Raw genomic sequence first — 17,378 nt, forward strand, 5'->3', positions numbered from 1 at the left:
CCTTCAATGTCAACATTAGTAGATTTCACGCAAACAATCTGCCTTCCATGTAAACAAAAATAGATTTTATGCAAACATTTGACGATATCTGCAAGGCGCAGGATGTTAGTCCAAAATTAAAATTAAGGATGTTTGCGTATCTATGAATATTTGGAATATTGAAGTAATTGAACTATGGCCGTATATAGACGTATATATATATATATTTGATATAAAGTGATAATGCTGGAACAAGGCTTACTTAATTATTTAAATAAATAATTTTATAAAATTTAATAAATATTTGATAAAATATTTATTGCAGGACCTTTGCCCCATAAGCATTCAATTATGGTTGTCAAGGACAGAAAAACATTAATAACTGAAAAAGGAACCATACTGCATTAGATAAAACAATTGCACAAAAGAGAAGGGGGGAGGGGGGCGCTACGAAAAAATAACATTAAAGATTGAGGTTATTTTCACTGATGTTAATGTGGAGTGGTATTTCACTGTTGTAAATATGGGGTAATATTTCACTGATGTAAATTTGGGGTGGTATGCAGGGTTCTCAATAACTTTTGAGCCAACAGGCCAAAATGTGAAACCAACAGGCCTTCTAGTGGTGGTCAACCAGGCACTTAAATTTGAGCATTTTTTGTGCATTTTATGAACTTTAGCTTTTTTAACTAACAAAAGATAAATGAAAAAGCTCTTTATTACTTTATTAAAATTTTCGATTTTAGATTGGGAATGGGGTTGAAATGGGGCCCTACAGGAATGGGTGGAAAAGGCATGATCGTCTGTGAACCATGCACATTTTGCGCAACACTTTTAGTTTGAAACGTAACTTAATTAAAACTAACTTTCACAACAACAAAAACTTTGCATTTACGCAACAAATATGGGGTGGTGTTTCACTGATGTAAATACAGGGTGGTATTTCATTAGTGTAAATATCAGATGATAATTCACTGATGTACATGTAAATATAGGGTGGTATTTCACTGATGTGAATATGGGGCGGTATTTTACTGATGTATATTTGGGGTGGTATTTCATGGAATTATTCACAGAACAGTTTATTTATAATGACAGTGTTAAACTTAATGTGAAATAAAGAATGTGTGTTTTTGACCGAATAAATTTAGTTTATATGGTGCAAAAATTAAGGGCCCAGAAGACAATTAACCAATCATATTTGTCCTGCTATGGTATCAGTGTTTTTTTATTTTCAAATTTGGGTCCGGTATGGGGGCCCTTTCCATATTGAAAGAAGTATATATATTTTCCCAAATGGGACCAACAAATTCCCAATTGAAAGTTTTCAAAAAAGTTTTTTTATTATAAGGATACACATTTTAATTATCTCCAAATCCAGCTCTTTAAGTTGAACCTTATACAATATTATATTGCAATACTTGTATTATCCTTTATAAAGTATTTGTTAGCATGAAATTAACAAGATTAATTACACAATTTTAGTACATAAGACGTGATACTTCTCAAATCAAAGTGAACCAGCCCCATTCTCAAAATAGTGAACAAAAACACTGGGTATATTTAGGACAAACATCTTGTAGATTATAATTTTATTTACAGTTGTCTCATTTAAAGACATTGACTTGTAAAATGTATATTTAGCAAGGCTGTTTTCGGAGAAAACCCGAGCTATTGTCATAGCCAGCTCGTCCGACGTAGGAGTCGTGCTAAAACCTTAACATTGTCTCTAAAAGTGCTTCCACCTACAACTTTGAAACTTTCTGTCACAAAGCTTGTTAGGGCTATATCTATGAAACTGTATAAGATATCAACATGGCACTTCATGGATGTGTAGATATCAATGAGGAGAAGTGCCATGCACAATACACATAACTAAAACTATCTTTAATAAGAGTTATTGCCCTTTGTTTCCGTATCATGGAACATTTTAGCGCTTTATCACAGATGCCATGCAAGATTTCAACATGAAACTTCATGGGTGTATCAATATTAATTAGGAGAAGTTCCGTGACTAAGAACCATGACCCTTCACTTTCTTAAATTAGAGTTATTGTCTTTTGTTGTTTTTATGTCCCCCACTATAGTAGTGGGGGACATATTGTTTTTGCCCTGTCTGTTGGTCTGTTGGTTGATTGGTTGGTTTGCGTCAACTTAAACATTTGCAATAACTTTTGCAATATTGAAGAGAGCAAATTGATATGTGGCATGCATATGTATCCCATGGAGCTGCCCATTTTGAGTGGTGAAAGGTCAAGGTCAAGGTCATCCTTCAAGGTCAAAGGTCAAATATATGGGTCAAAATCGCTCATTTAATGTACACTTTTGCAGTATTTCAATATTCAAGATAGCAACTTGATATTTGGCATGCATGTGTATCTCATGGAGCTGCACATTTAGAGTGGTGAAAGGTCAAGGTCAAGGTCATCCTTCAAGGTCAGAGGTCAAATATATGTGGCCCAAATCGCTAATTTTCTGAATACTTTTGCAATATTGAAGATAGCAACTTGATATTTGGCATGCATGTGTATCTCATGGAGCTGCACATTTTTAGTGGTGAAAGGTCAAGGTCAAGGTCATCCTTCAAGGTCAAATATATGGGTCAAAATTGCTCATGTAATGTCACTTCTGCAATATTGAAGCTAGCAATTTTATATTTGAAATGCATGTGTATCTCATGGAGCTGCACATTTTGAGTGGTGAAGGGTCAAGGTCAAGGTCATCTTACAAGGTCAAGGTCATCCTACAAAGTCAAACGTCATATAGGGTGACATTGTGTTTCACAAACGCATCTTGTTGTACAATGGAATTTTACATGGTTATATCTCAGATATGATAATTCATGGATGTGAAGAAATCAATGAAAAGAAGTTACATGAACATAACCATAACCCTGCATTTTCTTAACTCATAGTTAATGCCCTTGGCTTTTTTTGTATGATGTAACTTTTCAAGGCTATATCTCAGATACAATACCATATTTCAACATGTAAATTCATGGGTGTTAGATATCAATGAGGAGAATTCATAAACCAATTACCATACACTTAATTATTATTTATGAGTATACCTTTATATCAAATGATTTGCACCCATCCACAACTCAATTTATGTTTCGGGGGATATGAATTCAACGAATGAACTGGTTCTTTTTTTACACACCTGAGTACAAAATGCGGTGAGCTATGGTAGTAGCTGGCCCAGCGGCGTGTCGTCTGTTGTCATTTGTAAGAGGTCAGTTGTCAATTAGCTCCAAACCGCCAAGCGTATTTTCATCAAAAAGCACAGATTTCATAGTTGTTATGTCACATCATCAGTGGTCGTTTATAGTATTTTGTTTAAATCTAACCCAGCGACTACTTTAACTACCTGCTTTGACCAGCGCGCTTTCTCTGTCAGTACGATCTCAGACCAGAAAGTGGTTGACGATTGTCCGTGCTTACTAAAGGAAGAGGTGGAGGAGAGAGTGCGTAGTCTGAAGGCAGGGAAATCTCCAGGAGTGGACAACTTCTTTTCTGAGCTGATTAAGCACTGAAGAGAAGCCTTATGTTTAAATGATATTAAAGAAAGGAATTTTGATGTGTGGAGTGTTGCCAAAATTATGGCCTAAATTGTGTCTGTGTTTTGCCACTAAAGAATATATATTCTCAAAATGTGTTTTATTATTTCCTCTTTTACTTCTGTGTGAATCTTTCCATAACTTTCATAGTTTAAGTACATCAGTAAAGAACGGAATTTTGACAGCCACCAATTTGTGCTGAGTTATGGCCCTTTGTGTTTTTAACCAGGTTTTCCGAAGGAAAAAACTGGTTATTAGATTGGGGATGTCGGCGGGCGGGCTGGTGGGCTGGCGGGCGGAACAAGCTTGTTGGGGCCATAACTTTGTCATTCATTGTCAAATTTTAAAATCATTTGGCACATTTGTTCACCATCATTAGACGGTGTGTCACGCGAATGAATGGGGAACTTTAGTGGATTATCTTCCCCTGTCTAGCAGGTGCCCGTAAAGGTGGCGCTGTTGTTGAATAGGTCTATTGTTCTTTCCAATTGTTTACTTCCGCATATTTTGACAAGCGATTAACCGAGTTACACACAATCTTTTACAATAATTTTATGATAGTTTATACGATAAGTCTTAAACTATGGCTTCACAATTTAGCAGTTTATCTTTAGGACAACTTTGCACAGAATTAAGAAAGAGAAATGCAAAGTTATCTGGACGAAAAAAGGAATTAATCGAGAGGTAATGTGAAACCATTTTTTAATTTGATTCATGTCGTGAAAATTCCTGCGCGGTCTTTTCTAAAAACCAAATCAGCTTAAAGGCTTTAAAAACATACATACAGGATTCATTCTTTTATTATTTACATCACTGTTTGAAAGGTTTATTGTTAAATATCTTATTTACAAGTTAATGTAAATTCTGTTAAAAGTTTGGGTGGGGAAATGTACATGTATACTTCTGTTGTTTTTTAGAAGACAAAACTTTTTACAACAGCACCCACCCATGTTCTTAATTAAATTTAGGGGACTCTATGAATGTGTAGGGGTCTATGCTGAGTATGTATTACTCTTTGTTCTGACGCATAAGTTTTTGTTTATACAGGTTTTTTTTTTAATGTTTACTGAAAGTGAAAAATTGTTGTATGTTCATATTTGATCTTTCAGACTTGAAGCATATGATCGCAATCAGAACTTCAACAACTGCGAGGAGCTTATGCCAGAGTTTCGAATGCAAATTCCAGCCACCAGTTGCTACAAAGATGTCAACACCGACATGAAGATGGCCCCGTTTGACCGTGAGAAGGCGAATGCATATATGGAACGGTTTGGAGTTGAGTTCGACCAAGTGGTGACTTCTTTGTATGGTGACAAGTTCTTGTTGTACCTTAGAATGTTTTCTTCAGAAAAGTTGTGCTATGTAAATAGTTCATGTAGGGCAGAAATGAAAAAGAAAATTGATTATGTCATTGACATTACATTCACCAAACATGGCTTTGTGCATGAGGCACAGTGTGAATGTGGTTCTGGTGAAGGTCCGTTCGGACATTGTAAACATATAAGGACTGTTCTGTATGCGTGTGTGAAATTTGTTCAATCCAGAGAAGTTAAGGTGGAATCATCTTGTACCCAACAGCTGCAGTCTTTCCACAAATCGAAGAAACACACAGGATCCCCGGTAAAGGCTCGAGACCTCAAGATAGGTGGAGCTGAGATTTGTAATATTGCAGACTATGACCCCAGGCCTAGTCAGTTTAGAAATGCTGCCAATAACAAAGACCATTTCTACAACACATGTATGAATTTTGCTACAATATCAAAAACTCCAATTTTTCAAACTTTCGAGCCAGCAAATATGTACGCTTATAGCAATGATTACGACTATTTCAGTACGTCACATGAACAGAACTTTCTAAACCTCAACAAAATTACCAAAATAACATCAGAAGAGTGTGAATGTATTGAAGAACAGACAAGGGGACAAAATTATAGTAACCAATGATCGATGGCGTGAGGAGCGTGGAAAGCGCATTCAGTCCTCAAACTACCACCGAATCTGTGCTGCGACAGAAAAGACAAGTTTAGTTGGATTGGCCTCAACAAAAGTGCAGGGACAAGTTGTGAGGCAAAATGAAGCGATGCGACATGGATGCAAGTATGAAAAAACTGCGATACACATTTATGAGAGTGCAAGGAATGTTAAAGTCAAGTCTTGTGGCATAACGGTTTCACGGACACACCCATTTCTAGGGGCATCTCCAGATGGAATTGTTAATAAAGACTTGATAGTGGAGGTGAAATGCCCATTCAGTGCTATTAAAAAAGAGATTTCCTCAGTGACAGTGCCATATCTTAAGGATGTGAACGGTAAATTAAAATTGAGTGCAAAACATCCTTATTATTATCAGATTCAGGGCCAGTTGTTTTGTTCGGAACACAAGTACTGTGACCTGATTGTTTATACCTTGACTGACATAAAGTACATAAGGGTAAACAAAAATGAGGACTTCATTTCACAGATGCTGTTAAAACTTGAACATTTCTTTGAGAATTATTTTAAGACTGAATTGTTGAAAAAGTTGTATTACAAGGATGTTTAAAATAAGTTCCCTGCTCAGTCATGTGCATGTGTAAATACTTTTGTTACCATGTTTCTTGTAGTTCCTGGTTTGGTTCTAAAACTTTTGTTTGACTATTATATGTGTTATACAGTGCATTGTATTAAAAATAAATATTTGTTTTTAAAAATTTGTTTTTTCAACAGTTCGCTTCTAAAAACCATATTGTCATGATTATTATTTTATGATGATGAGAGAATTGTATACTTGTAAGGTGGAACCCGTCTCATGAACTGACTAATATTACTACTCGTGAAAACCTTCAAATTGGGAACAATGCGTCGTGAACTCTTCGAATTTGGAAATTAGCGTATTTGATTTTTTGCTTACATATACCTTAAAATTGAAAATAACTGTACCAAGTTGTTAATATTATATTTACTTTAAGGTTCTAGCCATAGAGCGCCATAAGTTAATTAATTTAAGTTCATTGATCCTTACGACGCGGCAACCAAAATTATAAGGCCTTTGCAAACAGTTTGGATCCAGATGAGACGCCACAGAACGTGGCGTCTCATCAGGATCCAAACTGTTTGCTATTCTGATAGTATTTTTTGAAAAAAAATCGAAAAATGCAAATTTTATAAATTCAGCAGACGACATTTTAGCAGATGAAAAATTTTCCAGCAAGCAAAGGGTTAAAAACAAACAATGTAACCTTCATTTGGGAAATATGTAATTTTCCCTAGATTGGGAAAGTGCTGTTTGAGGTACTTCACAAAGGAGCGTCGAAGGAGTGTCGACTCACATACCGTTAATCATTTCAGGTCAAAACTGTTCTTAGCCTTGACAGTTCACATACATTTTGGCTTTTTAAAAGATGGGAAAGTAACAAAACACTATTTTAGAACTTTATTAAGCAATCACATGTAATACATCAACCTAAACTTAAAAAATGAAAACTATAAAAAAAACAGTCTTCCAATCACATGTCCATTAGCTTAATTACTCTCATTACATGTACTTCTTAACACTCATAACCAGAGCGCACATCTGACATATTTTTTGCAGAATGTTTATTGACAATACAAATTTGACATTTTAATCCTCTTAGCTGCATACAAAACTTTGATTGTAGCTATTCTTTAAGCATATGTAGACACTATGCCATTCCTGAAATTACATAGCATGAAACAAACAAAAATTATCTCTGATGACAACTTAGTCTCTGTGCTAGTCAAAGGTTCAGTTAAAATTTTGTATGATTTTCCTAGCCCAATAATTCTTTCTACATGAACACGTTTACTTGAAATTTTTCTATCTTTAATAGCAGTTTCATTCGAAATTCTATTTTGCTTCTTAAAAAAGGTTGGTATATTGATATGCACATCATGTGGTGCAAAAATGTCCTGCACATTGAAACCTTTATCAGCCATTATACTGTCACTTTTGGAACAAAGCCTGGTCAGTGAACTCCGTTCAACTATTTGACTATCACTTGTAGCACCCCCATAGGCTGGAGACACATAAGAAATAAGACCGCCAGGGGTACTGCCAACCAAAACCTTAACTGTATTTCGGTTCTTGTAAGTCGAAAAAGTGGCTTGTTGAGCTGTTGGATTCTTCGACTTTTTAATTGGGCACTCAGTACCATCAATTATAACCCGTGTTTTGGGGTACAGTCTCTTGAAGCTGCTTGGAGCAAAATAGTGGACTAAAGTTTGTGATGGCCAAATGTTAATTTCTTTCCACTGTTTTTCCATGAAAAAGACCCACGTAATGAAAATGTTTGACACAACACTTTCCGAAACATTAAATAATCGCGACAGTTCAAAGTTTGTCATGTGTCGCCTTAATTTAATCAACGTAATAAAAAATTGATCAGCAACACTTATACTTGTTATAGAATGATACACATAATTAAGATGGTATGCTGCTGGTCCGAGTGTGTTCAAAACAAAAAAGAATTTCATGTAATTTTCAAGTCCAGCGTAGAAATGAACGGCAGCTTCATCATCCTCGAACTTGTTGATGCTAAATGCAAGTGTAGTTGTTGTTTGTATTGCCGCATCTTCCGTTTCACACTCTGTTTGTACAAATGAGTCCATAAATGTCACCTTTTCATCTGTGATCGAGATTATTTGCTCGACACATTCCTGCTGTGTCACAACTTCTTCGCTAGCACCCACATCGATATCAGAGGTAACAATGTCAATTTTTGTGGCAATGTACTCTGGTTCAAAGCTTGTGTTTTCACCAGACTGTTCCATATTTGTTACATCTTCAAACAGCTTACGTTTCCGGTTTTCTCTTTCTAGACGACGTTCCTTTCTCTCCTGGCTCTTAGCAACAGTCGCCTTGTTCGTCCAGAAAAAAATACTAGGGACAGCTGTTTTTCGCAATGCCCGCTTACGTCTTTCATTTCCTGGAAAAACAGTATGCCATAAACAAATGCATGTATGAATTTGCTGCAGATTTTGTTAATGGATTACAGAATGAGTAAACAGAAAAAAGTCTGCCTTATTACACCAAAATATAGTGTTAATTTATTACCAGCAATATGTCAATATCACATAATGCATATTAAATAAATCAACAAAATAACATTGTGTAGCAGTACTGTCATTGGTGATAGAAAATATATGAAAAATAAGCCTGGAAACAAATACATTTAGACTTTTAGTATATACATGTACACGTTCACCATGTCCATACACTTAAAATGATATATTTGCCACGATTATCTAATGGAGAGAAAACACAAATACAGCATTATAAGCGTAATATGTTTTTGCATTTGTGATGTTTTTCAACATAAATTAAACAAACAACCTACCTGCATATGTTATTGTGTGGTAATCATCTTCGGTGAAGTGGTTTTCACACACGTACGAGTATTCGGATGGAGTCCAGATTTCGAACTTTGTTTTCACCCGTCGAATAGCTTGTACCCATGCTGCTTGACGTTGTTTGTCTTTCGGGAACTTGTGTCGACCTTTTCGTGAACAAAAGGGAACGCAACACATGGTTTGAGGCATTATTTTATGTTTCTATTGTCAAGCTGTCAAACGCTTCGCTGAATAACAATGGCGATAATTTTATGATAAAATCCGAACATATCCGCATAGAGGAACCTACTCGACCAGAGCGCCACCTATATCGGAAAACAGGGGACATTACTCACTAAAGTCGCTCATTAGTACGGCTAAGGGCAGTATGCAATATGTTCACCTAATCTTCACTTCATCAAGGTGCACTGTTAGGGTACTTTGAATTAGTACGGCTATTAGGGCAGTATGCAATATGTTCACTGTATCTTCACTTCATCAAGGTGTTAGGGTTCTCATCAATTTAATTGCTTTAAAACAATCTTCTGATTATTCCAAGTCTTTTGCGTCAGTAAGCTAACATCTGAGTGTGTTTGGTCCCCAAACATTCAACAAAAGGAATTTATATTAACTTCCTGATGCTTCAGATAAAATGTTTGCATGGGTTGTCATGTGGATTCATGAATAGGCAGGTACTGTTTCATGTGGTTTGCTATCTTATTTTGAAATATTCTGATTGCGTGTTTAGATGTCTATCGATGTAAAGCTTTGAAATAAATCTTTCTGGTTTAGTGTTTGTTAAACCACGATAACGCTCCATAACTTCCCTGCATTTGTATTATGTTAATTAGTTTTGAAGAAAACAAAATACTTTGAATGGGTGTTTACTGAATGACTTGCCATAATGTTTGTAATGTCTGATTTGAATAAGAGATAACAGAAGATAACATTGAGTTGATTAGGTTAATGATACACTTCCACAAAAACAAACTCTTGGTCAAAACCGGGACTCAGTTAGTGCAGACTTGAAGAATCATATCGTATGAATATATTTTTTCAAAAAAGCTGTTTGATAAGTTGAGCTTATTCTCTCTAAAAATGGACACATATTTTGTCTTTAACACTAACATGAATATCCTCTCCGTAAACTTAAACATAAACTTGTAAAAAATCAAATGAGGTGCATGTCTAGTCATGTTCTATAACATTCCTTTAATGAATAGTGCAAGTATGACATGGTTTATGGTGTACAAAAAAGTAAATGGCTATTTGCAATTAGGTCAATTTCATAATAAGAAGTCAAATTAATAGGAATAGATCACTATTTAAGTATATCTTGAATAACAATCTTGTGAAACCTTGACAATATTGTTGCGCACAGGAACCACACCACTGTCTTAAAAGTCATATTTGACCCCTGTGACCTTAACTTTGAACTTAGGGTCCGTGTTAAGGTTTTGAAATCTGCGTTTAGGTTTTGAAACATGCTCATAACTTCTATCAATGCATTTATAGAGGGCATATGTCATCCTATGGTGACAGATCTTGTTTCAGCGAATTTAAGAGCAATTATTTGGTATATTCCCAATAGCAAAACCTTTTTTTTTTGCCACTCCTGAGTCAGAGAATCCCATGAGATTGTTAGTATCAGTTTTGAAAGTGTATAAGTAATGAGTTTTCAGCGTAAAAAGGACTTGTAATTAAGTTAAATGGCCACTTCTCCCGATTGGCTTTCCTTCATATTGTTCTAATATATAGCATTACCAAGAAAATTCATTTAACTGATACTATTTTCTCAAATTGGGGTAAATTGACGCTTAGTTTCTTATTTTAAATGGTAAAGGTCATGTTCCCAAAGTTGTGAAAAAAGCCAACAAATCATATTATGCCAATGATCAATACCATTAGCATTATAAACTGTCGGAAAATAACTCACAAGGAGCTTTTTTATGCCCCCCTTCGAAGAAGAGGGGGTATATTGCTTTGCTCATGTCGGTCTGTCGGTCGGTCCACCAGGTGGTTTCCGGATGATAACTCAAGAACACTTGGGCCTAGGATTATGAAACTTCATAGGAACATTGATCATGACTCGCAGATAACCCCTATTGATTTTGAGGTCACTAGATCAAAGGTCAAGGTCACGGTGACCCGAAATAGTAAAATGGTTTCCGAATGATAACTGAAGAACGCTTATGCCTAGGATCATGAAACTTGATAGGTAGATTGATCAGGACTCGCAGATGACCCCTATTGATTTTCAGGTCACGAGGTCAAAGGTCAAGGTCACGGTGACCCGAAATAGTAAAATGGTTTCCGGATGATAACTCAAGAACGCTTATGCCTAGAATCATGAAACTTCATAGGTAGATTGATAATGACTGGCAGATGGCCCCTATTGATTTTCAGGTCACTAGGTCAAAGGTCAAGGTCACATTGACAAAAACATATTCACACAATGGCTGTCACTACAACGTAGAGCCCATATGGGGGGCATGCATGTTTTACAAACAGCCCTTGTTAATATTCGACATTTTTACAAAATGTTTGCATTTAAGTTCAAAATTTAGTACCGTCATTACTCTATGTCTTTGGACACCCCTTTTTTAGCAAAAATAATTATTTTTTGTGACTCTCAATTTTTGGACACACAAGTTTTCGTCCATAATTAATGTCTCTGAGTTTTCGGACAGTATATTTTACAGCGCTATTTTACCAAATTTCGGTCCTGTTTTCGATATTTTAATAATGATACTTCAATCATGGGGTTTTACAACCAGATTAACAGCATTAAACCTGGCAGGTTCATGCTGAGGGCAACGGACCATTACATTTGCTTTATTGGGTTAATAACCTTGTACACCGGTGTAAAGCAATGGCTTTGCCCGAAAGCATTTGTATTGATGCTTTTTTAAGGAAGCAGCATGTTTAAGGTTATATATCTCTGTTCCATATAATTTCAGGTAAGAGGTAGCAAAGCGTTAATTACAGGTTCATACTAGCAAGTATCGGTACATCACATGCTCATCTTTGAACTCGTTGGTCAATTTAAAAGCTTGTAGTAACTTTCTTTAAAATAAATTAAGCATTTAAAATTATTTAAAATGCATTGCAAACATATATAAATGTAACTAATATATCCTATACGGCATGGTATTTTACAAGCAAATGCTATTACCTGTAGTCGTTGATACAATTGACACTATTTTTTGACATTTCAATGTTCGACTCTAAGTTTTGGGACACCTGTATTTTGTAAATATTTTTCGAACACAAATTTTTAAAAATATTTTTAAGTGTCCGAAAACATAGAGTTATTACGGTAATACATGTATGTACATGAAATTAGGGTTGACACCAATGGCCTTTGAGCAGAATGTCTAATGTTTATTTCACACTTCATGGTACTTAAATGAAATATATATGTATATAGTTCAGAAGACGTTGATTTGTTTTCAGAGGTACTGATAATTTTCTTTCTGGTGGATTTTCATCACAGAATGACGTCACAACCGGCAAAGGGACACAACTCTGACAGTAGTTAATGCGAATAACTAAAAGGATCTAAAATATACCATATTGCCTTCAAGGTGATAGTAAAACTTTATGTGTATGAAATGGCAATATGTATATTGTGTACGAACTCATTTGTAAGGATTAAATTGGTTTGGGACTCAATACATAAAAGCTTTTTTAAGATAATATCATTTTAGTGTTTGGCCATCAGTATTCCTGATTTTTCAGATAAAATTTTTAGAACGTTGTCATAAAGATACATATCGAGTCAGGTTTTGATGATAGATTGGTGTGGATTTCTAGATAAACACAATCAATTGGTAGGATCACGTCTTAAGATCTCAATCCTGTAAAGCATTGAATAGGCACAACTCCTGTTTGAGTGTTTGTTAAATTGCTATTAAGGTACAATAACCTTCGTGAAGTTGTTAAGTTAATGAGGCATATTTAACTTCCATAAATAGGTGTTAACCAGATTGCTCTCTGTATCAAGCCGGCACATCACATTAACCATCGTGTAAGGTGCACATCAATGTGTAGCTCATTTCCTTGTCATTGTCAATGTCTGATTGATTCCATAGATACAACAAGACTTGTTAGTTTGGTTTAGACTCAACTTAATGCCAGCTACTTTTTTTAAGCCCTCACATTCATTTGGATGTACAAGTTTGCCAATGGTATTTTTATTTATCAGTTTTTCAATAACGTGTAAATGCAGATGTACTATGTACTGATTTATTTTTTTTACAATGACTAATATATCACAAACAGTCCATGGAACCCATTAATTTTGTTTCCATTAAGTTTTACCAAACTCCACTCCTTGTTACAGTCTGATTGTGTATACGGCGCATTGCCTAGATGTCATTGTTCGAGGTCACTGCAAGTAAATACAGAGAATTAGTGTCTGCTAAAAATCATAGCGTATTTTTCTTGTGGGATATTTTTCAAATAAAAAAACACTAAATTAGTTAATAGCTAAAATAACTCACCCTTTATACAAACAGTTTGGTTTTGGAAAAAAGTCCGAAATTCTGCAAAGATCAAGAACAATCTAGTTATAGCTGGTCTGCAGTTTCGTTAGGTTGATGTGAAAACAGCATTGAAGTCCATCAACATGTTTAAAAAAGTGTACAATAAGAATGTAGTTCAATTTACTAACTTTCAGTGAGCCGTTAGCCCATTTGTATTTACTTGATAATCTAGTGACATATTACATTTGTTTTACAACCTGATGACAGTCGTTACATTTGTGTTATTCAGGTAAAAAGGCATATAAACCAGTAAACAGCGTATTATGTAAAGTTGGATGACATCAATCTTGGAATGGCTGCGTTAACTGCAATAATCTGGTTTACAACACAGAGTGATTCAAATCCATTGCATAGACACATTTTTCAATTAACCACTGACTGCAATTACCGAGTCTGATGATCTCAATTTCAGTCGTTTCAATGATCTACTAAATCAGCGACATCGATTTTCCAGAATGAGAATTTGGTATCTCTGACTTTCTCATCCAACAACAATTAATCGATTTTATTCGATCATTTTTACATTGACATATGGGCTATGCCGGGTCAAAAACTAGGTCATGGGGTCACTTAGTGCGTTTTAAACATTTAGCATGTTGTCCGCTTTCTAATTCAAGTAGTTTTCATCCGATCTTCACCATACTTGGTCAGAAGTTGTATCTAGATGATGTCTAGGTTGAGGTTGAATATGGGTCATGCCGGGTCAAAAACTAGGTCACGGGTTCATATAGTGCATTTTAAATATTGAGCATATAGTGTCCACTTACTAATTCAAGTAGTTTTCATCACAGCTTCACAGAACTTGGTCAGAAGTTGTGTCTTGATGATGTGTAGGTTAAGTTTGAATATGGGTCATGCCGGGTCATAAACTAGGTCACGGGGTCACTTAGTGCCTTTTAAACATTGAGCATGGTGTCCTCTTACTAATTCAAGTAGTTTTCATCACAGCTTCACCGAACTTGGTCAGAAGTTGTATCTAGATGATGTGTGGGTCAAGTTCGAACATGGGCCATGCTAGGTCACAAACTAGGTCACGGGGTCACTTAGCGTGTTTAAACCTTGAGCATGGCATCTGCTTTTTTTAAGACAACATGCAAAATATTCTGTGTCAATGCGGCATGTGGGGGTATTCGACTCGTCTGTGACAAAGCTCTAGTTTTCTTTAACAATGATTTAACAGAAGTGCATGCATTTGTATCAACTATAAACTTATTTAACTGGCTAAGTCACACTAATATTAAAGATTAACTTTTATGGTCAGTTTTGGTGCAAACAATCCTGTGTCAAGGTCCTGTTGGGAGGGGAGAGGGGGGTATTTGTCTGCGACTGCGGAGCTCTTTTTTCTTTAAGTGAATTTTTTGCATTTTAATATACTGTTTACCCATCTAAAATTGAAATACACAATTTTTGTCACTTGAATACATTTTATGAACATATAAGACCCAGTGCATATTCAGATTTTAATCGAAAACTGTCCATGCATGCATTTAAATCATTGCGTGTTGTTAACCAGATTATTTCACTGAACAAAGCTATTGCAAAATTATTCCAACTTCACATAATACACTGTTAGTGTAAGATGATGGCTTTACCAGGTAATTTATTAATAAATCAAGCTTTAACATTAAATCACTATATTAAGAATCGTTTTGTTTGTATGGATTTATCTTTAGCATAATAACTTTTGTCAAATCCTTGGTAAAATTTGGCCATGCCCCATTTCACAGGTGAGCGATAAAGGGCATTCCTTGCGCTCTTGTCTACAAAATATAATAATGTTCCTTTATAAATGTCTGCTTGAAAAGAGAGAAAATGTATTGCTCAAATAGTGTTTAATATGGTAAATTGAAAATATTGTTGTTATACCCCTTTAAGGTAGCCAGGGGTTTTTATCTGATTTTGGGGAAAGGGCCTGGCCTTTTTTTAGGGGAAAAAAATCGCGCAAAATGCCGGATTTTGGGGGAAAAAATCACGCGAAACGCCGGATTTTGGGGAAAATAAGGAAAGTCTTAAATAATCAATTCAACATATTTTGCTGTTTTTAAAACAAAATCAAGGCAACAGATTTTTTTTTTTTTTTTTTTTTTATGGGGAAAAAAATGAAGTCTAGGGGAATATTTACCTGCTGAGGGGAAAAATAATCTGAGGGGAAAGGGCCGATTTTCGGCGGGTCCCAAAGAAGGAAAAAAGCCCTGGTAGCGCACCTCTAATGATTACCTGCGATTTCTTAGAAGGTTGAAGAGCCTACTATTAGGTGCCGTTGCCTAGTGGTTAAGGCGATAGACTAGAAATCTTTTGGGATATTCCTGCGCAGGTTCGAATCCTGCCGACGGCATATACTTTTTTGTGACGCGTTTTATTTATTTTCTAACGTAATTAGATTTAATATGGCATATAAGCTATATTTATTGTTAAATATGTTGCAATTTTTATGCACATTCTTCAATTATTAAAATTAAAACAGCGTTATGGCGAAATTGGGTGATTAATTTACTGTTGAAAATACGAACCATGCATGTTGCATTTTTATTTTTATTTCAAAAAGTAATCGGTAAATCTGTCTATTTCTTGGTATTTTTGCTGTATATAGTGTTTCTATAAAAACTAAGTTTAAAATATGACTTAAATGATACTATTTTGAATTTTATGACACTTTGTTTTTAACCGACCCAATTTTTACTTGGCTGACGTCACTTACATTTCATGGCACTCTTCCATAGATAAAAATTTTTAAAAAATAAATGTATGTAAAAGAATACTTATTTCATCTTGTTTAAACTTTAAACGCCTTTACAGCATCTGTACACACCAACTGCATGCCCATATTTGGAAATTTGAATGAATTATGGAACTTTTATATACCCCAGGGGTGAAAATAAACTGGACAAAAGCCGAGCGTGGGGGTGGTTTTGAAAAAATCGGTATATTTTTTTAAAAAGCATGGAAAGCCTACCTACAAATTTGCATGTAGTTCAGTGAAATGATGCTGATTAAGAAAATAATTTATTAGATTATATTTGGATATGTGCCCATTAGAGGTGCGCTACCTTAAGCTACTGTAATCCTTTAGATGAAAAACAACTCAAAGAGCTGTATGGGGACAAAATTAATGTTTTTGGTCCAACACATTTTTATGATGTTTGAAAACTAATCAGTAGTTCAGCAAATGAGATACTCGCCTAAAGAAGATTCCTTTGTGTGAAATAGACATGTTGAGATATCCAGAACCATTATGTATCCTTAAATGAACAATTTTCAATATAATATTAAGCAAATTAGCCATTGGTTTATTAAACCCATTCCAGTAAGCATTTGAAACTTATCCGCATATCATTTGTATTATTTTTTTGTGCAATTTGCATGTCAGATTTGTGTGAAATAGTATTTTTGATGTTGACATTCTTGAATTACTTTAATTTAAATCATACTTTAATACACAACTTGTAAAATCAATCCTATTAAGTTCCTATACACTGTAACTCCAATATAAAGCGCTCCATTATAACGCTGAATCCAATATAACGCGGAGGGTGCTTGGATCCCATTTTTTCTCCAACCTTCCATTTGATTTCTGATTCAAATCCGTATTATGCAACTTCATGTTTTTTCAGACTATTCAAAGATGGCGGCAATCACAGTCATGTGGATTGCTTTATTCTACCGTTCGTTGAACCGATTATAATCGCCTCGAGGTTAAACAACATTGACAGCTTGGTGTTAATCTGTTGTGTAATGTCAATAAAGGTGTAAAAAACTCGCGTGTCAGTGTTTATTACATGTATTCCTCATCAGAGCGGTATAATGCGATAATTTCCATAAGTTAAGTGCAAGCGGGATAGTTATACAATTCAAGTAATTCAAAATGATTGAAACATTCTTACTTTGATATGGTTGCAGTTTAACTATATTAAATGAGCGGCTGTGAAATATACTGCCTACTGTATAAAACAACTTTTTCTGTCATT

At 35.1% G+C, this 17,378-nt stretch overlaps 2 protein-coding genes across 2 annotated transcripts; one reads left to right on the top strand and one right to left on the bottom strand.

Annotated features, from left to right (window-relative positions):
* The first annotated feature begins 4,121 nt into the window (after window positions 1-4,121).
* On the top strand, window positions 4,122-6,016 carry LOC127854727 (uncharacterized). The gene is made up of 3 exons (XM_052389786.1): window positions 4,122-4,222; window positions 4,648-5,276; window positions 6,000-6,016. The coding sequence occupies exons 1-3, from the start codon at window positions 4,122-4,124 to the stop codon at window positions 6,014-6,016; spliced, it is 747 nt and encodes a 248-aa protein (XP_052245746.1).
* Window positions 6,017-7,018: 1,002 nt separating this feature from the next.
* Window positions 7,019-9,427, bottom strand: LOC127855268 (uncharacterized). Its single transcript, XM_052390717.1, has 2 exons — window positions 8,875-9,427; window positions 7,019-8,463 (listed from the first exon to the last, which is right to left on the bottom strand). Exons 1-2 carry the CDS (start codon window positions 9,074-9,076, stop codon window positions 7,184-7,186), a joined length of 1,482 nt encoding a protein of 493 aa, XP_052246677.1. The 5' UTR covers window positions 9,077-9,427; the 3' UTR covers window positions 7,019-7,183.
* Window positions 9,428-17,378: the final 7,951 nt, after the last annotated feature.

This window comes from Dreissena polymorpha, chromosome 13 (genome assembly GCF_020536995.1).
Source record: "Dreissena polymorpha isolate Duluth1 chromosome 13, UMN_Dpol_1.0, whole genome shotgun sequence".
Taxonomy (NCBI): domain Eukaryota; kingdom Metazoa; phylum Mollusca; class Bivalvia; order Myida; family Dreissenidae; genus Dreissena; species Dreissena polymorpha.

Bases quoted from the DNA above. Each gene is read 5' to 3' on its own strand.
- LOC127854727 (XM_052389786.1), top strand. From the start codon at position 4,122: ATGGCTTCACAATTTAGCAGTTTATCTTTAGGACAACTTTGCACAGAA. The intron at 4,223-4,647 runs GTAATGTGAAAC...TTGATCTTTCAG, and splicing joins AAAAAGGAATTAATCGAGAG to ACTTGAAGCATATGATCGCA.
- LOC127855268 (XM_052390717.1), bottom strand. From the start codon at position 9,076: ATGCCTCAAACCATGTGTTGCGTTCCCTTTTGTTCACGAAAAGGTCGA. The intron at 8,464-8,874 runs GTAGGTTGTTTG...CTGTTTTTCCAG, and splicing joins CCACACAATAACATATGCAG to GAAATGAAAGACGTAAGCGG.